This window comes from Peromyscus californicus, unplaced genomic scaffold (genome assembly GCF_007827085.1).
Source record: "Peromyscus californicus insignis strain IS unplaced genomic scaffold, ASM782708v3 Scaffold_17__1_contigs__length_78620276, whole genome shotgun sequence".
NCBI classification, from domain to species: domain Eukaryota; kingdom Metazoa; phylum Chordata; class Mammalia; order Rodentia; family Cricetidae; genus Peromyscus; species Peromyscus californicus.
In genome coordinates, this window is record NW_026294469.1 from 46,681,220 (window position 1) to 46,705,790 (window position 24,571).

Sequence of the window (24,571 nt, forward strand, 5' to 3'; positions counted from 1 at the left end):
GAGAGAGAAGGAGGAACAGGAGTCAACGTCTGCACAGTGGAGATGGCCGGAAGTGAGGAGGGACGAAGGGACTGGCGTGAGATGGCAGCGGACACCCGCAGAACCTCCAGAGTCCTTTCTCACTGTTCAGGGAACGGCAACGTGGGAGGGGAACAAAACCAACTGAGGAGCGGGGAGAGACAAACCAACTGAGGAGTGGGGAGAGACAAACCAACTGAGGAGCGGGGAGAGACAAACCAACTGAGGAGCGGGGAGAGACAAACAAGGGAAGGCTATGCTGCAAGGCCCACGCTGGACTGTGCATTTTCCGTGCTAAGTGAGAGTTACTACCTTTTTAAATATACATATATTAGAAAGCTACCTCTTTGAAGTATGACTCTTCTGAAATATGTGGTAATTGACTCTATATAGACTTGGGCCTCCAGTTCCCATCGGCCTTAGATTCTAAAGGGAAGCTTCTGTTGGCAATCAGGCTAACAGAAATGTGAAAGAGTAATCCTATCATCATTCCATCTAAAACACCGCCGCACTTATGTGTGCTCTGTACGTGAATCACAAGAACATTGTGTAATGCGTTATAAAAGAGAGTGTGTGTGTGTGGGGGGTGTGTGTGTGTACAGGTGTGTGTGGAAGCCAGGGGAACCCCCCAAGCGGGCCTGGCTGGCTGGCCAGGGAACCTTAGGGACCCACCTGTTTTCATCTCCCTACCACTCTTGGCCTTTTAAAATGCAGGTCCTGGGAATTTAACTCATGCCTTCATGCTTGCAAGGCACTTGACCCACCCAGCTATCCCTCCAGGCCATGCTTCACAAAATTGAAGAGATCTATTCCTACATCAAACCCATGGAAGACTTTACAATCCTCACTTAGCAGATGAGGAGACGGAAGCACAAAACTATGGTAACAGTAAAGAATGTCCTCAAGAAAATGGCACACAAACCTACCTGATCCCAAAGGCCGTGGGGGTTAGTAACCTCTGAACTACCCTCGCCTTGTTCCAAGAAATGTTGCTCACCTGAGTGTAGGTAGGTATTCATCCTATTTTCTGGATACTTCCACACTAGCAAGTTGAATAGTGAGGATTACTTTTTCACGTTTCTTTTAAACTAATTTGGATGTATGAAAACATAATCCCCGAAGCACCCCCCAGCTGATCACCTCTTCCATCAGTGGCGTAGCCTGGGCCATGAGGACATATCTTTTTGTACTGGGCAGTTCCGGGAAGCGGGCAGAGCTCACACTGGTGGCCCCAACCTCGGCCGCCGTCACAGCAGCATTCTGACTTCGTGACGAGGTTGCGGCTGCTGGACGCCATTTGACACATGGTCTGCAACACCTCTGCAAAGCACAGGCCCTGCCGGTTGTCTGCAACAAACACCAGGGAGACGAGAGTCAAGGTCAAGGAGCCATCAGCTTGGTTTTCAGTGGACAGTCATGCTCTCCTCCTCAGCCACAACCTTCAACACTGAAAGTATTCTTCTTACGTGAGCAGTCTACACTTAGTGATTATAAGGTCTTGTTGACATTACACCTCCATGGTGCTTATACCACCAACAGATGATTAAACTTGACAAATTTACTCAATATTCATTCTTTTCAATACAGTGAAAGTCATGACTGTCAGGACCCCAATGAAAGAAACACCACATACATTTATTTCCTTTTAGATAAAATAATGACAGGTAAGAATTACTGAAAAATTAAATTCAAGACTATGTTATGAATGTGGTGCTTATTCCATTATTTTCTACAGTGAAAGGACTGAGTACATTATAGATAGTGTACTAATGTAAGTTCAGGGGTTTCTTCTTCAGTAAGGCATAATAAGCCAAGTGTGCTAGTAAAATGGTAATATGAACAGAAAACATATTCTTTGTAGGGTATCTTTGCTATTTCTTCAAAGACTCATTACCAGGGAAGGTCTAGATTGGAAATAACAGGACATAAAATACACTATGTTGAGTATAAAAATCTTCCTAGGATTGGAAGCAGCATGTTGATGCACCTCTGATGTCTGGCCGCATCAAGCCACTGGCCAGTTGATCACTCTTCTTTACCTGGTTCCTTCAAATTCGACCACACCCTACAGCTGCCGCCATTAACTGCAACAGCTCCAGGAATGTCCACATTGCAGCATTGGTTTAGTGTGATGGAGTGCCCATGAGGTTCATATTTCCCCCAGAAAATATTTTGTAGAACATTTTTCTGGACTGTAATATAAAAATTAACCTCCCTTGCACTTTGGAAATGTGGTGTCTGCTGTGCATTAATATTGGCAGAGCCTACCTCACACTGCAAATATTTTCTTTTGGAATTAAGTCATTTCCTCGCGTAAGCCTTAGTAAAGTCACATTTTCCACGGAGCTTAATTAATCGTAATTTTGGAAAGACTATTTCAGGTTGTTATTTACATTACATGTGCATGTATGACAGGCATATAAATATATCATTTTAATAGACGTATACCCGTGGGCAGAGGCATGGAGAGTACTGTGCTTATGAGGCTCACCGGACAAGAATACATGTGCGGAGCCCTTCTCTGATGACGTCATAAACATGTTTTGCTTACCAAGGAAAATATTCCTATACTTGCTTACCAAGGCATTCGGTGCCGGAGGAGCTTGACTGGAATCCTTCGTTGCACTCACATCTGTAGCTCCCAATGATGTTAACACAACGTCCATTTTCACAGATACCTGGCTTGGTTCTGCATTCGTTTTCATCTTCATAGAAAAAAAATAATATAAGCAATGAGCAGCTTGTAAAACCACACATTTTTTTACCTATCTTCCAGTGGTTACACCTTACTTAAAATTCCTTGACAAAATACCAGTAAGATGGGATACATCACGTCCCATATGACTACGGCATCTGACTATGGCACCCCCTGTACCTCGTCCATTGAGGGGGTTCCTTTTGTAAAGTTTCCTTCTTGACCCTACCCCTGTAGAAGAGGGATGGCATTCTCACAGAGTCGCAATGGGAGGGAGAGCTCTTCCCTGAGACATCCGACCAGGAGAGGAAGAATTATGTGGGAGGGGGACTGGAGTCACGTGGAAGAGGGATGGTCTGTTGAGATGGTGGCAACCAGGGATGAAAGCTTTTTGAGTGAAATCACAGGGCCAGCTGTGGTCTCTGAGGGCAGTTGATGGGACAGAGAATGTAGGGAGCTTGGCAACAAATAGATAACAAAGACAAACCCAAACTTAATTATAAAAGTTCCCGCTATCCTTACTCCGTTTGTACAGCATTTTGTCAATTGTATTGGATGATTTCTCAAAGCTGTTTTCAACATAAGGGAGCTTGTTGCTAGAGTTTTCCTGCCTGACCCACAGTCAGGGCAAATCTCTCTCACCCGCCAGTCCCAAGCCGCTCAAACCCGATCAAGTAAACACAGAGACTTATATTGATTACAAACTGTATGGCCATGGCAGGCTTCTTGTTAACTGTTCTTACAGCTTAAATTAATCCATTTCTATTAATCTATACCTTGCCACATGGCTCGTGGCTTACCGGTATCTTCACATGCTGTTTCTCATCATGGTGGCTGGCAGTGTCTCTCTGACTCAGCCTTCCACTTCCCAGCTCTATTCTCCTCCCTGTCCCGCCTATACTTCCTGCCTGGCCACGGGCCAACCAGTGATTTATTTATTGACCAATCAGCAACACATTTGACATACAGACCATCCCACAGCAGGAGCTCACGACAACTTCATCTTTTTGATAAATTGCTTCTTTTATACATTTTAGTTTTTAGTCTTCAGTTTTCTGACATCTTTTTTGTGTTCTCTTTCTATTAACATTTGCCTTGAATATCTTTCCCATCTCTTTATTTTCAAACCATCATCTCACTCTTTGATTTAGGTAGGTTTCTTACAAAAAAAGAAACATTTAGCTGAACTTAAAAAGAATTGTAAAAATGCATTCTTCTTTCATCTAGCAATTGAAACCATTTATACTTACGATTTCATTCTTACCTGCCATTTCATATGTTTCAAATTATTTCATATTTACTATGCTGTTGCCTCACTCTCTTAACATCTATTGAATCAATCTACTTTTTATGCTTTCCTTGCATCTCCAACCCAGGTTTGGAAATTACCATGTTCTTGCCACTCTTCTAAGCAGCAGCCTTTAAATGATTTAAAAATGTTGCTTTATTGATTTTCTGCCAGAGTCAAGTAGAACTTTGTATCTTTTTGATCCTATATATTGAATCTAGTACCCTGTGCATGCTAGGTAAACATTCTACCACTGGGCTATTGTCTCTAGGTCCCTTTATATTTTGAAACAAAGTCTTACTAGATTGCTCAGACTGGCTTAACCTGACTCTGTAGTCTAGGACGAATTTGAACTTGCCATCTTTTTGCCTCAGCCTCCTCCGGTCCTGACCCAAGGGTGGGATCTGTTCCAAAGTTTTTAACCAGAACTTTGTATGCTTGTGAGAGGCCGTGTTACTACATACATGTAATGACTGTCTCTTGATTATATAGTTTGTTAACTAGTTCAGAGAGGGCATGTGAATATGAAATAAATTCCCAAACAGACTTTTGACAATGCCTTATTTTGACTGTTCTTAAACTCCATCGAGTTTAAAATTTTAGTTCAAGATTATTTCATTTTGAATGGATTCTAGTTTTTTTTTTTTTTTTTCTGGAAGAGCTGAGTATTTTCATTTTGTTTTTAGTGTTTTGAAACTCACAATGATGTAACTTTTATGTAGATATTCAGTTTCAGGGAAAAAAGCCTTATGGAAATTTTAAAGTACTCACAAAAATGATGAGCTAAATTATGAATTTTGCACGTTTTAGTTTGTTGTTTCTAGAATCTGAGGGCTCAGGTCTACCATCCTAGAACTGATCCTTTCTCTCATGCTGTGACTTCTCTCTCTCCATATATATACATGGTTATTATTATTATTTTTTTTGAGACAAGGTTTCTCTGTGTAGCCCTGGCTGTCCCAGAACTTGCTCTGTAGACCAGACTGGCCTTGAACTCAGATCTGCCTGCCTCTGCCTGCCACCGCCCCCATCCCTTGCCTTCCCCCCTGTACTCTCCCTCCCTTGGTGCTGGAATCAAAGGCATGTGCTGCCACCACCCAGTTTAATGTATTTATAGTGATTTATAATTTAACAGCGGAAATTGATTTCTTCAGGAGAGCTTTAGCTGGATGTACCGCCTAACCTAAGCTCTGATATTTGAGTGACTACTTGATGTGCCTCAAGTTCTACCATGACTTTACTTTACTGCCACTGGTAATGAGAATTTTAAAAAAAGAAAAAAAGGGCAAAAAGCCGAATTCCCCACCACTGCCAGACTCTGCAGCTGTCACAGGGTGTGTCTTAGTATGGCGCTTCATCACCCAGGGCATTTTGATTCCCAACATCCACTGTCTCTTCTTGGACAGTTTCTGCACCAACCACTCCCATTTCCATGCCTATGGCTCTTCCTGTGCTCATGTCCTCTTCCCATTCTGTGTCTGACCCACAGCAGTACCACCCAGAGGGGTACGATGCTCCAGACAGTTCTCAATTCATTCATGAGTCTGGGCACCATGGAACTTGGACTTCTGGGGACCATCCCACGACAGTCCCTAGTGTCTATGCAGCCGCAGCACTGAGAATGGTATGTGACTGTCCTACTGGGGACTATCCTCACTCTCAGCTTTTTCTCCCTTTCCACAAGATGAGGCCTTCGCTGTGTTCCAAGGCCAGCACTTCGTTTGTGTCTTCCAAGATCTCACGGTTCTCCCTTCTTAGGAAATCACACCCAGTAACTTCTACCTTGAAAACCCAAACCAGAACGCAACACTTCTCAGTCACACATGACGACTCTGGTTACCGTCACATCATCACATTCTCTACGGGGGACAAAACTGGAAGGAAGGCTCTGTAACTGCCCATCCCACTTCCGCACCTCTGATTCTTCGCTTTACGCCCCTGCTCTGTCTCCCTCCACTGACACTTCCTGAAAGGCCACCAAATCCAACTGTCACATTGCTGTCTGCATCTGACTCTTCCGCTCCGTAACACCTTGCAAAACGGACTCCCTGACTACCTACCCAATGACCAGTTCTCCATATTCTCAGGACAGCATTGTGGGAGCCCGTTCTCGGGTTCCTCGTGGCTTTACCCAGCAGGTCCGCATAGAGGATGATTAGACCACGGGCCTGAGTGCAGGTGTCTGGGATGGTCTGCACTTGGCTGTGCTGGGGGAGGAGATCTTTTGCTCCACCCCTTGGCGTCTCTGTAAAAACCCTGGGGCAGAGATAGTCGGGGCCCATTGGAAAAGGTTCTAGGCCCTCTCGAGGCTGTCCTTTATTTTCTGTTTATCTCTGCAATAGTCTCCACAATAAATCCTTCTATCTAATGTTTCCTGCTGCTGGCACTCAAGAAAACTCTGGGGAGCTGTGGGGTTGGTGGGTAAATGCCCCACACAGCATGACATCCCACAGGGTATCCTTTCCTGCTGGCCACTCTGTTTCCATTTCCCATGGGTTTTCAGCTGCCCTAAATAGTGGAGTTCCCAGAGCTCAGTTGCTGCCTCTTCCCTTCCCTATGACCCCCTTCCCGGTGTCCATGCCAATTCCATTTAACAATATGTATGTCAGCAATTTATACCTCTGCCTCATGAATGTTTGTATGTGTAATAATACCAGTGGGATGTGAAATATATCCAACACATTCCGCAGTCACACATATTGACACATCTCAGTCATTTGCGTACCTAACCATATTTACTTTTTCTAGTCTTTTCCATACACGTTTGCAGTAACACTATCCAATCAACTTACTCAAGTAAAAATCCTTCTCATCTTTTATACTTCTTTCCTTCATCCACCCTGTCATGCATCCATCAGCAATCCTGGATGTTGATTAGTTCATTGTTTATTCTAGGTCTGTCTGCATAACCATGGCCCCAACCTGGATGATTTTTTTTCAGTGGCCACCTAAATGACATCACTAATTCAGCTTCTTCCCCCTTCAAATGCACCACTTAACAAGGCTGCCAGAGTGCTCTAAAAAACGTCAGTTAGAGCTGGCGGTGGGGTGGAGAGGTGGGGTGGGGTGGAGGGGGTGGCGGTGCATGCCTTTAATCCCAGCTCTCGGGAGGCAGAGCAAGGCAGATCTCTGTGAGTTTGAGGTCAGTCTGGTCTACAGAGCGAGATCCAGGACAGGCACCAAAACTACACAGAGAAACCCTGTCTCGAAAGCCCCGCGCCCCCCCCCTTCCAAAGTCAATTAGAGGATAACAATGCTAGCATTTAATCGAAACTTTACCATCTGCTCATCTCTGTCCTAAGTTAGCCATGACAGCAACCCTATGAGGTAAGTGTCCTCACGATTACAATTTATTTTAGCACCAGGAATCTGAGACACATTAATCTAATTTACCCAAGGTTATAGGCCAGCCAAAGACTTACAACTAGGCTCCTCGTGTTCATGGCATATCCCAGGCCTTACAAATAAAGCACTCTGCCTTCTGGCTTTGGCTACAAAGCCAGACTCTCCACCACGACTTCAATGTTTTGGCCTCCCTTTGTTCCATGCTCTGGCACAGACTCTGATGCTGCTGCCCTTCCCTCCTGCCACAGGATCTACATTGTTGCCGATATTTCTTTCATTCTCCATCCCACGTCACAGCTCCTGGGTCATTTCATTAAACTCTGGAGCACGCTCTCCAGTATCTCCTACCCAGTCCCCCAAACTTATTTTCCTTCAAGGGCTTAATCACCACTGTATGGCATTACCATGATCATTTGTCTCTTTATTTGTCCAAGCTTCTTTGTCCCAAGCCAGGGAGGAAGTGAGGGGTTCGTCCTCAGACGAAACCAGTTTATTCTGTATCTGCCAGTGCCACAAACATGATGAATGTTTCATAAATATAATTAAACTAATGGATGACTCTTGTGTGAGGGTTTTCATGAGGCAGTGTGCTCTTTTTGATGGAGATTTAAATCTCTTTCCGAAGAATTTCTCCAAAATACTCAAATATACCCCAGGGATTTTTTTTTTTTTTGCTTAGTTTTCCTTTTTTGCTTTTTTTTTTCAAAACAGGATTTTTCCATGTAACAACCCTAGCCATCCTGGAACTTGCTCTGTAGACCAGGCTGGCCTTCAACTCACAGAGATCCACCTACCTCTGCCTCCTGAGTGCTGGGATTAAAGGCAGGCACCATCATGATTAGCTAGTTTTCCTTTTTTAAAAGGAATTTTATTTATAAACATATTGTGGCTACCTGTCTTCCACTTGATCATTTTATTGACCCATTCTATATCCACATTTCTAATTGTATTTTCTGTCATTTTTATTTTGTGAATGCGCGCGCACACACACACACACACACACACACACACACACGTCTTCGAGCACGTGCCGATGTGCATGTGTGCAGGCACACAGAGACTGGAGGTTACCATGGGTATCTTCCTGTGTTGTGCTCGCTTTATTTTTTGAGACAGGTCTCTCACTAAACCTAGCTTCCACCGTTTTGGCTGGTCTGGCTAGTCAGCACATCCCAAGAACCCTGCTTTCCCCTCTCTAGTGCTGGGATTCCAGGTGCCCACTGCAAAGCCAGACTCCACCTGGGTGCTGAGAGCTGGACTAGGGTCCTATGCTGCACAGTAAGCACTCCATCTCTACCAGCCGAGCCATCTCCCCAGCCCTTCGTTTCTACTCTGTTACTTCCAAAGTGATGTTTAACTCCTGTAACAGGTGCATTTCTTTTCTGAGTTTTGCTAGATTACCATTACATTGTCTTTTCTTCTGTATTTCAGTAGCTTTTAAACCATTTGGGTCTTTAACAGTCTTTCTCACAGATGGCTGAAGTGATTTTTCTAAATCATTTTCTCTCTCCCGTTGTCTTGAGTTTATTTCTTATCTTGCTCCCTCTCTCCCCTCTACTCTGCACACGTGACCTGCGTATTTGTGTAAACTGTTTGGTCTTGAATAGGTTTTCTGCAGTTTGACTTTATTTATTTACTTGTTGAAAAAGTATCCCAGCAGGTCACTGTGGGAAAGCCGGCATAATCTGTGGTTTCCATGCACATATTTCCTTACGAACATCTTCAACGAATCTGTCATGCCTTGTGTCCCTGGGGCACTGCGCTGCATCAGATGATCGTTGCCGTCTGGGTCACACGGACGGCGCACAAAACCTTAGGCTCTCTAGTGACTGCTTTGTCCCTCTGCCTTTCGACTGGTCTCTAGAAATCTCCACATCTAGACCAGCCTGTTGACAATTAAACAGCATGGTGCCAGCCTATCTCTCACATCCGCCCTTTCCTGAGACTACAGGGTAGAAGGGAGCCTCCAGGAAAAGGCTGCCACGTCTCTTCTTCACTGTGCTCCGATCTGCTAATCAGACTTTTGAAAACTGAGATGGTTGGCTAAGGTCTGCAGGAGAACATGTCACCAGACACCTGTGTTGTCTAATAGCACCCTTCAAAGTCTGCGGTGACTGGGTCTTTGAGTCCACAGAGTCGAGTACTCATCTTCTCCCACAACATTGTCTTCAAGGTTGAGAAGGACATATCTTTATTCCATCATCTTTAAAATAAACTGCCTTCTCCTAAATTACAGTCTCAGATGCTTATGAATCCGTTTTCAATCAAATGTAATGATCTTGGTATATTTTTCCTATTTATTAGATTTCGGAATTTGTGATTTATTCAAGAGATGATTGCTTGATTATAATATATTGCAGGATCAAGTTTCCACCTCTGGTTAATTTTATAGTTTTCTTTCTGGTTTTTTTTCTATGTCCTACACAATGTCCTCAGCTTGCCATGTTTTATATTTTTATTACAATTGACTTTTTTTTGAGACATTTTCTTGGACTCCAAGGTCATGCATGTATATTTTTCATTTTCCAAATGACTTTATTTTCCACCCTGAAATTTTGCAAATGCTTTTTATTTTTTATAATATTTTGTTATTTGTGTGGGATTTCTAATTTCGAAACCATACCACCTGCATCAAATGGACTTTTCCATAGCGTCTTTCCGGTGGTCCAAAAAGCTTTTGTCTACTGTTCCACCACCAGTGTGCTATAATGAAAAGCTTGAGGGTTTGAGAAACTTCAAAACCTGATTCTTATGACGTAGCCCAGGCTGGCTTTGAACACGTGGTCCCAAGCGCTAGTGTCACAGCTTGAGCCCCTATGCCAGGCCTTGGGGCTTACATCTTTTATTGTGTATTTTAACCACAAAAAGTACAGATACAAAATGCTGCCCATCAACAAGATCATAAAATATTAGGATTAGAGGAGATGCCTTTCTTCCCACATCCCCCAAAAAGAAAATGAGGGACTAAGCATGAAACCCTTTTTGGAGTTATTCTGCTCCTTTGCAACAGTTTGGGAGGGTTCATCCTGGTGTCTACCCTTGTTCCCCAGGAAACAGACAAATGTACTGGCATTATAACGAGAGAGCCTGACAGTGATAAAGAATGGGAAATTTCCATGTCAATAAAGCAAAACATATTTCTAGGTACGTTAGCCAGATAGAATTAGACTAATAGCTTACAGTCTGACTTAAAACAAAGGAAAAGTGTCTCAGGTGCAGTAATCAGGACAGTTATTTCCTCCTTCCCACATGTTAGAATTGGGTCATGTGCTAGATTTGAGGAACACATGTTTTGACTTAGGAGACTAAGTTAATTCCCTGAATGGATGGATCTTGGATAACAGTGATTCTGAAACAGTCATGGAATAATTAAACACTTAAACAAACAAACAAAAACCCTAACTGTCATTAAAAAATGTTCGTTAAATTACAAGACACTGCATGCTGTAGTGTGGATACTCAATGTCCCCTAAAGGCTGATATGCTGAAGGTTAGCCACCATGCGGGACTAGTGAGTTGTAGTGAAACCTTGAGGAGGTGGGGTATAACAAGGAGGTGCCAGGGTCAACGAAGACTTGTTCCCTATGGGGACTATAGGACCCCAGAGCCTGCCTCATTTCTTTGGCCTGGATTTTGTGGTCTTAATAAGTACTTTTCCTCTTGTGGCATAATTCTTGGGTGTAAGTTCAAAGTGTGGGGCCATCGGTCAGGGACTAGAACATCTATAGCTACGAACCAAAACACCCTTTTCTCTTTAGACATTATCTCATTTTGTTGCCATGACAGAAAGAGACAATGCAAATATGTTAGAAATCCACACAGAATTTAGTAGGGAGCTGCATTTCTAAGATTTATGCTATACATTCGATTTAGGAATTCAGTCTTGTCAAAGATCAAAATTTTCAGAGAGATAAAGTCACTCTAGATTAGTAGCCTTTAATCTAAGTATCTTTTTTTTTTTTTTTGGTGGCTAATTCCTGAATCACAATTTCTCTTTTTAAAACTTATCCTATGTATTCACTTGCTTGCACTACCTATAGAAAACATATGACTTTCGATTTCCCATAAAATGACATGTTATTTTATATTGCTTCATTCTGTATGTTTACGGTTATCTCAGTATCTATGGATATACATTTATCATACTCATTTTAACAGCTATGTATTTTCTAGCATGGAATTTGCCAAATGGATTTATCTATGTATCCATGATGCATATTTTGGTGGTTTCATTCGTTTATTTTTTTTTGTTAGTACAAACAGTACCACGTTCTACATCCCGTATCTCTTTCCCTGGGGTAGCTTCATTTTTTTTTTAAAAAAACTGAACTTTACTGAGGTATAATTTGCATGCCATAAAATTTGTCAGTGTACAATTCACTGGTTTTTGGTCAATTATGGGCTGGCGGAACAGTCACCACAATGTAGTCTTCTAACATTTCCACCCCCCTAAAGGCATCCCTGGTGTCCACTGGCAGCCTCTCTCTGTTCTAACTTTGAACAACTGTGTGTAGATTCATTCTTATTCTTGATTTTGGTCTTCTTTTTGCAGGAACGGGAAATTATTAATAACGGTTGTTTCTCCAAAAATAACTCAGTTGCTCTAGGTGGCAGAGGTTGGTTAGGGAGTAGCGGGTCTCAGTTAAACAGTCCCTGTTCTCAGGGAGGAGAAAGCTTGTGCAGGGGGCTGCTGCAGCGGCTCAGGGGCCAGGCAGCACGTTAGGAAAGAAGGACATGGATAATGCATGCTTGCACAAGGCAAGACTCGCACGTGTCACAAAGTCATAGCTCTGTGCCCCACCCCCTGAAATGCGAATGCAATGAGACTCAGACATGATGAGCGACCAAGGAAGAGGTAACGTTGCTGCTGGACTGCCCCTGAAGGGTTCCTGTCACTCATGGGAGGACACAGGGGTGAGACTGTTAACCTCAAAGCTTTCATTTTGCTTCAGGAGCAGAGGTATTTCAGGGACGTTTTTCTATACTTCAAAGTCTGATGTTTTAGACTCACAGAAGCTCACACACAACAAGTGGACACAATTCCCAGCAGCATAAACCACCACTGCACGCTCCAGAGCCTCATGGGCTGCCTTGGACCCTGAGATGGCCAACACTGGCCTCGGCATAACCTGGGAAAGAGCTGGTTTCCATTTAGTTTATCTGGGAAGCGGTGTTAGCTCTGGCTTGGAGCAAGAGTGCCGCTCACACAGAGAGTACCCTTGGGAGCTTACCTACACAGCCCTCTCCATCGGGCCTGCGGGCCATACCAGGGGGGCAGATGCACATGAAGGTGCCAATCAGATTCTTACACATCATGCCTCGAGATTCACAGTCGTGTAGCCCTTCGGCACATTCATCCAGATCTAGAAGACATTTGTTAAAATAGGTATCAAAAGGAAAAAAAAATAGAAATAGCACATTCTGTTTAGCAGGCTATATGTTAGTAATTTTCAGTCATTATTTCTGGTCTTCTGATCCTTATCATGCTGTCATTTGGTATGATAGAGAAAGAAGTAGCCCAGTCTTCTGAACAGCTGGCTCTAGTTCAGATGTATTACATTCTCAGGACTGGTCCTTACATGAGTTCTGGGAAGGATAACCTTTGTTTTCAGTAAGAGTCCGGGCCGGGCGGTGGTGGCGCACGCCTTTAATCCTAGCACTCGGGAGGCAGAGCCAGGAGGATCTCTGTGAGTTCGAGGCCAGCCTGGTCTCCAAAGTGAGTGCCAGGAAAGTCGCAAAGCTACACAGAGAAACCCTGTCTCGAAAAACAAAACAAACAAACAAACAAACAAAAATTCAGAAAGAGTCCGTGGGTATGACAACAATGGGATGCTAAGCCACCTCGTCCATAGACTTTTAAGTGTACTGTTATCCAGGTAAGTAAATGTACAGCAAAGCTGCCACATTTCTTCCTGTCATGCCCTGGAGGAAAGCTGCTCAGAAGAAGACAATGCCCAAAGCATGACACATCCCAATGGAGCAAGTCAAGCGGCGGCTCTTCCCTTACCTTTACACATCTTTTGGTCTTCCCTGAGGGCATAGCCAACTGGGCACGTGCATTCGTAAGATCCAAAAGTGTTCATGCAGCGGAAGGCGCACAGCAGTGGGTTCTGGGCGCACTCATTGATGTCTGATCAAAGAAATGGGCGCGAGCTCAGAGGGAGACTCTTCATGATATCACCCCCCCCTCCCGCCCTCCCCAAATCGTTTCTTTAAAGAAACACTAGTGTGTTTACTTGCAGATCATATAGGAAGCAACAAGGTAATAAAACTTTCACTTCCGGTATATAAAACATACTACCTAGCAAACTCCTCCTCCAGCAAGATAACAGCCTAGGCTGGAAGAACTGCAAAGGTTCCCTGGAGTTTGAGTGATGAGGAGTGAAAACTTGGAGCTGAGAACCTGCAGGAACTAACATTAATCACCATGTTCTGAACTCCCTCCCTCTTCCCTTCTTCCAGTCTACCCTGCAGGTGACCATTATCCTGGCAGTGGCAGCCTGAGAGCTAAATCTCAACTTCTTAATATCCTTTCCAGGGGGCAGAACCTTGAGGCCACCATGGTGCTAAAGGCTGAACGGGAATTCTGGAAAGGAGTGCCAGAAAAGAGAAGTGATATACTTTGTTCCTTTCCATGCACGTGGCCTAGGCTGTTGACTGTGCCACGCATATGTGGGACAAAACTCAGAGGCTAGCTTCTTGGTTCCAAGAGTTGAACTGAAATCTGAGCTTTCACAAGCTCGACCCAGGCTGCCCTTGTGCCTACACCAGTTAACTCTGCTAAGACAAAAAAGCGTCAACATTCCTCAAAGCAAGGTAACCGAGCCCAGAATGTATCATTCCCAGTATCTAGAGAAGAAACTGAAAAATTAAGCAATACATTGAAAAGCCACAAAATGGGGCAAATGTAAGCAGATCTTAAAGGGAAAAAAAAAACAGATGCCAGGCCTGAGCCACTCAGGTGCTGCTGCCAACAGACAAGTGTGTAAGACAGTGACAGAGACCGCTGGATGAGGTAAAGGACAATGCACTCATGAAGAGTATAAACAGAAGAAGAACACGGTGACTCAAGATGGCAATAATTCTCTACAACACATTCCGCATATCGAAGGAAGATAACAGGCCATCCCCAAGGCAGCTCGACTTGCCTTCACAGTTCATCATGGGTCCTGGCTCGAAGCCTTCGTTGCAATTGCACTCGAAGCTTCCGATCACGTTGGTGCACGTGCCATTCCCACAGGGGTTGCCAATAGAACACTCGTCAGTGTCTGGAAAATGAGGGAAGGTGTGCGGGGTCCCACACACATTCCAAGGATCTGAAGGAACCATAGCGACCCGCCCCCTGTGACCCCCCCCCCCCTCCTCCCCCAGGCCTTGGCCAGTCTTTATGTGTGCGGAGGATCTGAAGGGTCACTGTGCAGGGCTCTGACTCTCAGAGGATAATGCTTTCTGCAATGGTCACAAATCCAGAGGCTGTATGTGGACATTTGCCTCAAGAAGAAATGTGCAAAGACATGAAATAAAATGGACAATTCTCCTAGTTAGGCCTTTTTCAATTGAATAATGTTTTTATTTTTGTTTGGTTTTGGTTTTTAGAGACAGGGTCTCTCTGTGTAGCTTTGGCGCCTGTCCTGGAACTCACTCTGTAGCCCAGGCTGGCCTTGAACTCACAGAGATTCACCTGCCTCTGACTCCCAAGTTCTGGGATTAAAGGCATGCGCCGCCACCACCGCCGCCGCCACCACCGCCGCCGCCACCACCTGGCCTGAATAATGTTTTGTTTTGTTTTGTTTTTTTTTTTTTTTTTTTTTTTGCTTATTTTTAATGCTAGGGACCAAACCCAGGCCTTGTGCATGCAAGGCATATATAATCTATCATTGGACGACATCCCAAGGCCTTTGAGTTGCTACATTTGGTTAAAGGCAGAGATACTGAGAAACTCAGATACTTGGTTCACTTGAACCAAGCTACATGGGAAAATGCAGAAGTGAAGGTACTGTTATTCGCTCATCTTGGTTTTCTAAATCTTAGCACCACCACCACCGAGGCTGCTCAAGCACCCTTTGGGCTCACAGGAGAATAAAACAGGGCATTCAAACTCCATCAACCAGAGCCAATACTCACCCACGCACCGGACTCCAGTATAATCCAGGTTGTAGCCCATTGGACACTCACAACGGAAAGATCCATCAGTGTTGATGCACTGACCATTCGAGCAAATGCCTGGGCTCTCAAGACACTCATTGACATCTAAAATATAAAACTGCCCATGAACTTCCTCATAATAAAAGATAGGCTAATACAGCCACATCTACTAAACACACATCTAACATGAATGGAATATAAATCTTTCTTTTGTTAGAAAAACAGATATTCCACACATAAGTACAGTCATATGATACACATATAATACATGGTCCATAAACTATTACATACATACTTTAAATATAATACACTATCGGGCATACTAAAATTAGCATGATTTATAAAACAAATGAAAAAAAAATCCACCTATTTGTCAAAGCTCACCTTCTCGTGTATCATGAAGACTAGGGACTGTCCCATGGCCATATGGACACAGATCCTGGAACGCAACTACAGAGAAACAGGTTCCCCATTACTGAAGCGCCTCATTTTAAGAACCAGTTAACCCTGTACAAATTCACCTTTAACAATTTTCCTCTGTTTTCTGTTTGGAAACAGAGTCTGAAACTTGCTACGTAGACCAGGCTGGCCTTGCACTCAGAGATTGGCCTGCTTTCTGCCTCCTGAGTGCTGGGAGTAAAGGCGCACACCACTGCACCTGGCCATGTGGCCATGACTTATTTTTAAAACCAACACTGAGCTTCTCCTAGGGTACCTGGCTCTGTCTAACATCAGGAAGTCCAAAAAGGTCCCTGTCTTTTACACACAGAAGCCACCCCTAAGATAAGGATCCACTGCAGGTTGATCTTGCTGGGAATTAAACTCTACAATTCACCGGTGCTGATGGGAAACTGTTGGGCCAAGGTGCTGATTTCACTTCTCAGAATTTGATGTAATCGTCTGAGAATCACAGCCCATGATACTACAGCAACATAGGATTTTACTTATCGGTGTGCATTCATTTTTGGTGGTAGGGATCAAACTCCCAGCCTTGTAGGCACTAGGCCTACGCTCTCTTGCCAAGTGACACGTCTGCACCCCCAGCTTGGGACTTGTGGCGTCATGTGAAGTTTAATTCCCACCCTCTTCTGGCATCTTCTGGCCCTGCCTCTGCGGTTCAGTCTCCAGAACACAAGTGATGCCAATGCTTTGGGAGGAAAGGTAAGCGGGCCATCTCGGAGCATATGCGGCATGTAAGCAAACGCTGGTGGAAGTCTTGCCGAGCAGCTGCTTCTGGAACAGTTGACAGCTCTATCTGAAGGTATAATCTTGCCCTCCACACAGTCACAACAGAGTTCTCTCTGCTGTAACTCTCACCTTCGTCGTCTTTGGGGCACAGCTCACACGGGTCCCCCCAGCCCTCGCCTGGCATCTTACTGCAGCAGCATTTCGCTTTGGTGGTGTTGAAGGCCTTGGGTACAGAACACTTTCCGTTTTCGAAGTTGGTGAAGCAGAAACTCTGGCGCGTATCTAATCGGGGAAGCAAACAGCACAAGGTCCTCACTGCTCTTCAAACAGACGGAACGGTGGGGATACACCTGGTTCTGACAGACTATTTCTCACAAGCAGGACACAAGGTACAGGCTAGATCAGTAGTTAAGACACAGGCCTGGACCGTCTCCACGGGTCACTTTCATTTGCTAGTTGAAATTGATCTGCATATAAAATGTTATTATATCTAAAATATTTTTTACGATGTGTTTAGGGATTTGTAAAATCAGCCTTAGTTGGGAAAATATCCCCACAGTCTCTTTTTTTTTCCCCTTCACTATAACATTAAAGCTGTCCAAAAACAACGAATTTAAGTTTCAGTAAGTTAAACGTTGCCTGAGGCAACTCGTGTACTGATAAATAACAACCCATGCCAGCAACAAAATGAAAATGGTAAACCAAGACAATTTCTCTTTTAGCCTAAAATCTAAACATATGTCCTAACAATGTTAACAGAGTGTTCTAAAAGCTGTCCATTTGAGACACTCTTGCTAAGTCTGTGTTGTACTTGCAGACAGTCTATTGCTAATAGACAAATATTTTATGTAATAAAGCCCTGGCATGATGTTTTACTGTCCATGTTCAAACCGTCTAGAGGAGAGTCATGACAGAGAAGTCAATGCCACAGCTTACCGAAGCATCTCCGTCCATTATCAGACAAGACAAAGCCAGGGGGGCAGATGCATTGGAAGCCCCCTGGGGTGTTGGTGCAGGAACCAAAGAGGCAAATGTTGGGGTCTTCGTCACATTCATTTATATCTGCAGAACAGCAGAGTTTGTTAGTCAAACCAATGTTCTCTTTGATAGCTGAAAATATCTACTTGTCCATACTGCCAACAGCCATTAATTAATGGATGTTTAATAATGGAATTAGAGATTATGCTGTGTACATAGCTAATTTGCTCTTTTAAGATAAATTATTCTTCTTAAATGTGAAAGATAATATCTAGTTTCAGCCAGCTTATATGCCAGAGCTTCCCACGTCCACCTCCAAGTCCTGAGCTTGGATCATTAGGAGTGGGGTACACTTGCCTATGTGATGTGACCAACTTATATCCCTCAAAGATCCAGGGTGCTCAAATGGCTTCTACTCATGCCCCCCCCCCCCCCAAACGCTTCTTTTGGAAATTCACTAGAGGATACCTCTGGCTTTTTAATGCCTATACACAATTAGCATGTAGCCTAATATCCTGCTCCTCAGTACCTTCTACCCACCCTCAGTTGGCATCCAATTACTTTACACCTCTTCGCCAGCTTTCAGAGGAGGATAATAGTTGCACGGCGAACAGGGTTTAAAGAAAGACAATATAAAAGAAATGAAATCACAGATGCAGGTGCTTCCAATGAGGCGGAGGTTTCTAGGATGCTATGGTGCCCGAAAACATCTGTATATCTATTCCCATATGGCTATCATTGTGCAAGCATGAAGACCTACGTTTAGATCTCCAGACCATATATTAAAAGCCGGGGTTGGTCACATGCGCCTGTAGCCCCCTACCCTGAGAAGCAGGGCCAGGTCATTGGGGCTTGCTGCCTGCCAGCCTCACTCCAGGTTCAGTGAGATACTGTCTCAAAGGAACAAGGGGAATAACATCTATACATGCATACATGTACACATACACCATATACACCACACACATACACAAATACACTATACACACATATAACACACACATACTTCCCACCATGTACACATTTACCACACACACAAATATCTACCCAAATTAGATACAACATATATACACCACACATATATATCCCCTCCACCACACACACATACACACACATACACACACACACACACACACACACACACATACACACACACTCTAACACACATACATCACATGCACATATATACCACACACATACTTCTCCCCACATACACATACTCAATACACATCACATACACACATACACACCATTCCCCAACATACTCCCCATATACCACACACATGTATCACACACACATGTTCATACTACACATATAACATACCACATATACATACTTATATACCACACACACATGTACATTTCACACACATATTTTCCCCATGTTTCCCCCCACACACACATATAACACACACACACACACACACACACACACACACACACACACACACACCCCACATAAACACATACATACTATGTAGCCAATACTGATAGTTTTAAAGGAAAGGATTGATGGACTATAGAATTTCCTTGATACTTTGTTGTGAACTCATCCATATGCACACATACACAAATTAAAAAAAATTCTCTCCCATATTACCAAAACAAAATTAAAAAATGGTAGAGAATCGTAAGCTTTCAAAAAACTTTCTACCAAGATGATTCAACTATGGCCACTATTATTTTGGCTAGGAAAGTAAGATCCAATCTGATAATAAACTATACATACCAACCAGAATGACTGGGGATGCATACTATCTAATCATGTGGTCTGAAATATAACTCGGTTCTATGACGCCAACAGCCCTTTTTCCTCTGTCACTGCCTTGAATATGAACAGCAGAACTATTATCTTTAGGATCACGCCAAGGGTGAGAGAATGAAAAACCTCAAAGACAAACATATCCTTAGCAATCCTTCTGTGCTAGCCAAGCGTCCCTGAGTCACCGCTGCTTCTGAATGTCAATCATGCTGTAAAAAACGATCCACAAGAAGTGAAATGAAGCGAGCTGTACCAAGGTCACCTCCCTCGTGCCTATGAGGCATTCTGAGGCTGTACAGTGTTCTCCTGTGCCGAAAGCTCCTGCAGGAGACATCTGCTGTGGCAAAGGGGTTCATAGTTTCTATCTTTGTATAACGAAAGCCTTCCCAAGAGGGGACGTGTCAAGAGAACCATCACGGTTTCTGGTTCATATTTTCAGGAGCCTGGACACCTTTAGTAACTATTTTAAAATCGTGTGCCAAAGATTACATTGTAGACATTTTAAAAATTCAACGGGTAGTCTCTATTGACATTCAGGACACAGATACTGAGTATAATGAAAAAAACCCTTGACTGGCAATAAGATTTCTGTCGATGAAAACAAGCCCACATCCCTACGCTTTCACTGCCAACACTCGGCAAAGCAACCATTTGTGACGGTTCAGTGACACAGAGGCAGGCAGCTATACGTTTAAGTCCTGAGGCCGGCATGCACACACGGGCTGGGTCTGAGGTCTCCGTACAGCCTCTACTAAGCCTCTTCTCCCGCGCACCCCGTGACCTCCGAATGAACTCAAGCCTCACCAATGCAGTTCTCGCTTTTCACTTCATATCCGGGGGGACAGATGCACCTGAATGATCCCTCCAGATTCTGACAGGTCCCAGGAGAACAAGAGCCAGGAAGTGCGACACACTCGTTAGTATCTTTGGAGAGAAAGAAGACCAAAAAATGTAACCCAGACACGAGGCGACCATCGCAGACTCATCTGTTTGCGGGATGAGTAACACAGATTCCACGCGGGCCCTCCGGTCTGCTGGGTCACCGTGGACAAAGATGCCCTGCACTCCTCCAATATCGTGGCTGGTTCTTAGGAGGAAGGCTGCCAATTCTTTTGATTTGTTTCTTCATGTCCTTTTATTGAGACATAGCCTCAGGCACTGTCCCCAATAAAAACTCTCCCAGGGATACATTCCCGACTGGTGGTGAATACCTTAGACTGAAATAAATGTCCCTGTCACAGGTCCCTGTAGCCCTGTGATTTGGCGATGAAATGTGGATAAGCGAAGTGAGTCTGCAGGGTTCATGCTGTCTCACAGGACAAAAGGCCATCAAGATGACCCCCTGTTTAGTTTCTTACCGATGCAGTTTTTGCCGTCTGGTGTGAGTTCATAACCTTCATTGCACAGACACTTGAAGGAGCCAATTTCATTGAAGCACCGGCCATTTCTGCACACTTGGCCGAAAAATGAGCTGCACTCGTCTATGTCTGTAAGCAGAGAGCGGTCAGTGTCTCAGCGGGAGCGTCTACACTGTACCGTTTCACTAGCTGAAACTTGAAAACACGTTTGGTGGCACCCATTTACCAAAGGTCTACACTGTACTTTACTAACAAGAGAAGAAAATGGCACATTTTAAGGACGGAACCACTAAAAGTTCACACAGGGCCTCCTCGATTTTTAAAAGACATGAGATATAAGTCAAAAAATTTATAAACAGGTAAATTTGACGGTTTAAGGTGAATCTTTTTATTTATTTTTTTCCAATGGAAAAGTCTTTCTTTTGACAGTGGAGAGGGGACTATGGATGTAACTTGACTGAATGATTTGCAGATCCTTTGCCTGGACACAGGATCTGATGCAAAGGACAGAAGAGTGAGCAAACTAGACACAGGAATCAGTCCTGCTAAGAAGTGTAGGATGGCTGACAACATGCACAGTTCACAAAGAAGACCACACGTGCTGGCTTTTCAGGGAAGCCGTGGGCTGAACACAAGTGAGTCACTGCCTGTGTTTTCTGGAGACTGCATTTTGATTATGGCATCAGTGATGCCTCCTGGGTCTCCCTATCTACAGGAGGGACTGAGAAACCTACAGAAGAACCGGCCGGAAGTGGAATAAAATACCCATTTAGCTGCAAATCCTTTTCGAGACTGCAGAATTTCGAAGGATAAAGAAAATCAATAGGGAAGCTGGGATAACGAGGAGGTGGGGCTGCGCTGGGGTGATCCTCCAGTGGTGGGCGGCCTCCTGGACTCTTCCCTCACACCTCCCAGTCATGGGCTACAGTTGTACAATGCTGTGAAGCACCCCACGGTGCCAGGCTCCTTGCAAACAGGGACTACACAGGTGTTACCAGTGTTGCCCTTTTCCTTCTGTTTACTCCACTTCCTCGGGGAACTTCTCTGGCCTCAGTTCCCATATCCTACTGGTATGTCAGTGTGAGCAAAAGCTGAAATCCTGTATTTAGCACAGGTGTGGTCTGAGGGGCCATCTCAAGACCTGTTCACTGTGCTTTTTTTTTTTTTTTTTTTTTTTTTTTTTTTTTTTTTTTTTTTTTTTTTTTTGTGGGCAGAAGGGAAAGGCATACAGGCTTTTGGAGCTGAAGGATAAGAAAATTTTAAGACATGGACACAGGTATGCTGGTGCTCAATTGTAAATTAGGAATGAACTAATAAAATCCGTGTGGTAACATGAGGATAATAGAGGGTCTCCCCCCATCTCACCTAGAGGGGACAAAGAGCCTAAACTATAAATCAGTCCTGATCCATTTACAGGTGCCTCAATGACCTTTCTCCCTGACAGACAGGATTCGTGAGGGAGGGCTCAAACCAGTATGCGACCTTGCCATTGCTGAGGGAAACAAAGGGCTGGTGGTGACTGGAGAGTGCTCAGTGGCTTCGCCGATCTCCTGGCCGTGTATGCGAGTTTAACAACAGAAGTCCTCTGTGCTCTTTGGTTTTATTTCTGTACATTCCACTGGGATAAAAGAACCAAGGCTGAACCAGGAGGAGGACTTACCGAGGCAATCGTTGTTGTGAGTGAGCTCAAACCCTGGGTAGCACAGACAGTTGTAGGAGCCGACAGTATTCTTACAGGTCCCGTTCCCACAGGGATGGCGCTCACACTCATCCACATCTACCAAGAAGAACTCAACTGTTGTCTAGAACCAGACAGTCACCTTTAACGTTTTCTCGCTGTCACTACGTCATTAATCTGACTCTTCCCAAGGTAGCGGTAGGGTCCCATGTTTGTTTGAGGAAATTAAGAATGTGAAAAGGGGGGGAACAAACCAAATACTGCAAACGTCCAAGAGAGAAAACAGTTTAACTTACTGGTAGATACAATTCTCAGAAGCAATGGGTAGAAAAGCCACCGGCAATGAACAGGCTTGCTTATCAATGTTAAAGCATTATTAACACTTGTTCAAGAATTCATAAATCTTAATTTCATAACAAAAACTTTAGTCCCTTGAATGAAATCCAAACAGAGGTTTACTTAGAATTTAAGTCATGAGCATCACAAAAATCCTGGTGAGAATAGTTAGCAAGGCCATCTGTGACAGGGAACAGTAGACCCTTGCTCTGGGAGGCCAGCCCGCAGGGCCACCATACAAGGAATGGACACAGCTCCTTAGGAGAACTGTGTCCAAGAGGTCTGAGGCTCCCTCTGGCTTTATCATGGAAGAACTGTTAATATAGGGACATGTCTTTCCCATATGAATTTCTGAGTCATAAATATCACAGATTTTTATTTTTGGCAGATTATACTCTCTGAGAGAGTATAAAGGGAGGCCCCTGTGTCTCCTGTAAGCAAACCTTCCCACAAAGTCCATGCACATGGGACCAGAACCTGTGATAGACTTTGTATAAACACTAGAGATTTTTTTTCTTGTCATTCTGGGGCAGCCCATGGTGGGAAGGTGCTCTCAGGGTGCATTGGGTAAACTGAGGCTTTTCCGATATGCTCCTTGTTGCACATATATTCCATGAAGGAGACGATTTTACACTATTCAAACCTGATTTTAACACTCCAGTAGCGATTATCTAGAATCCCTATAGAGCGGGAGCACAAAAAGCCCCTGGCTTTTCTACACAGCGAACATGCTACTTACAAATAACCACGTTTTAAATTTAGTTTTCCTCCTTCAAATATGAAGCACAGAGAGGAACTTTGGCAGAGGCACAGCCCTCTGCTGACATCAGAGTTAAGGCATTCGGTGCAGTCCCAGCCTCAAGGCATCCTGCCCACCTGCCTTTGCAAACATATTAACCAACACTCTCATCAATTAACCAGCCATTATGTTGGTTACTGGGAATTTTTAAAGACTCTGCTAATATTCACGTCTGCAATTATTTTAAGAGCTAAAGCTTAAATGACGCCATTAAATCCCAAGCTACAGTTTGCTTAAAAGGATGCATATTTGATACGTGTTTATTGTTAATATTGTCATCCTTTCTACTCCTTTGCATTTCAAAGTGCATTGTGTGGGTAAATGCCACCTAGCCTGAGTTGTCTGAATGAACGTCATGCCACATGAACTTCTGGAGCGAAATGTTGAGAATCACTGGGCAGAAGAACCTACTATGGTACGTCCCTGCTTGCAACTTTTACCCCAAAGCCTTGGGCTGTTCAGCATGGCAGAGACATGGTAGCTGCCCTGAGAATCACTGTCCTTAAGTCCCGACCTCATGTCGCTCCCTGGATTGGAATATCCTTCTTACCCATGCACATGGTCTGGTCCTGAGAAGCCTTAAAGCCGTTGTTGCAGATGCACTGGTAACTCCCTTGCAAATCAACACACAGGCCATGACTGCAAACATTAGGAATTTCCAAACATTCATTGCGATCTACAACAGAAAAAGCAAAACAAAACAAAAGAAGAAGACACATGTTCTACATATCTGATTTTTATTAAGATTCCTCCGTTTTTCACAGATGCATTTCTCTAACCTGCTATTAATTATTATAGACAGGCTGAGAACGAACCAGAAGAACAGCTGAATCAAAATAAGCAGAGCCTTTCAAGCGCCCAAGGCTCTCTTTTCAGTCATGTAATTTTTTTGTAGATTGACTGGGACCTCAAGGATTGTATTTTAGACCAGAGAGATCCACCAAAGGAACACCGTTTCTCAACAAAATCATCTGAAAGTTACGG

The 24,571-nt window shown here is 43.9% G+C and overlaps 1 protein-coding gene across 1 annotated transcript in view; it reads right to left on the reverse strand.

The window, feature by feature from the left end:
* Positions 1 to 24,571, reverse strand: part of Fbn2 (fibrillin 2) — a 216,978-nt gene that overhangs the window by 18,468 nt on the left and 173,939 nt on the right. The window contains exons 45-57 of the mRNA XM_052742225.1: positions 24,138 to 24,263; positions 22,435 to 22,551; positions 20,775 to 20,903; positions 20,221 to 20,340; positions 17,616 to 17,741; positions 16,809 to 16,961; positions 15,876 to 15,941; positions 15,471 to 15,596; positions 14,495 to 14,614; positions 13,354 to 13,476; positions 12,578 to 12,709; positions 2,598 to 2,723; positions 1,159 to 1,365 (exon numbers count right to left, since the gene is read on the reverse strand). Of these exons, the coding sequence (XP_052598185.1) occupies positions 1,159 to 1,365; positions 2,598 to 2,723; positions 12,578 to 12,709; positions 13,354 to 13,476; positions 14,495 to 14,614; positions 15,471 to 15,596; positions 15,876 to 15,941; positions 16,809 to 16,961; positions 17,616 to 17,741; positions 20,221 to 20,340; positions 20,775 to 20,903; positions 22,435 to 22,551; positions 24,138 to 24,263 (1,671 nt within the window). The remainder of the gene's footprint in view (positions 1 to 1,158; positions 1,366 to 2,597; positions 2,724 to 12,577; positions 12,710 to 13,353; positions 13,477 to 14,494; positions 14,615 to 15,470; positions 15,597 to 15,875; positions 15,942 to 16,808; positions 16,962 to 17,615; positions 17,742 to 20,220; positions 20,341 to 20,774; positions 20,904 to 22,434; positions 22,552 to 24,137; positions 24,264 to 24,571) is intronic.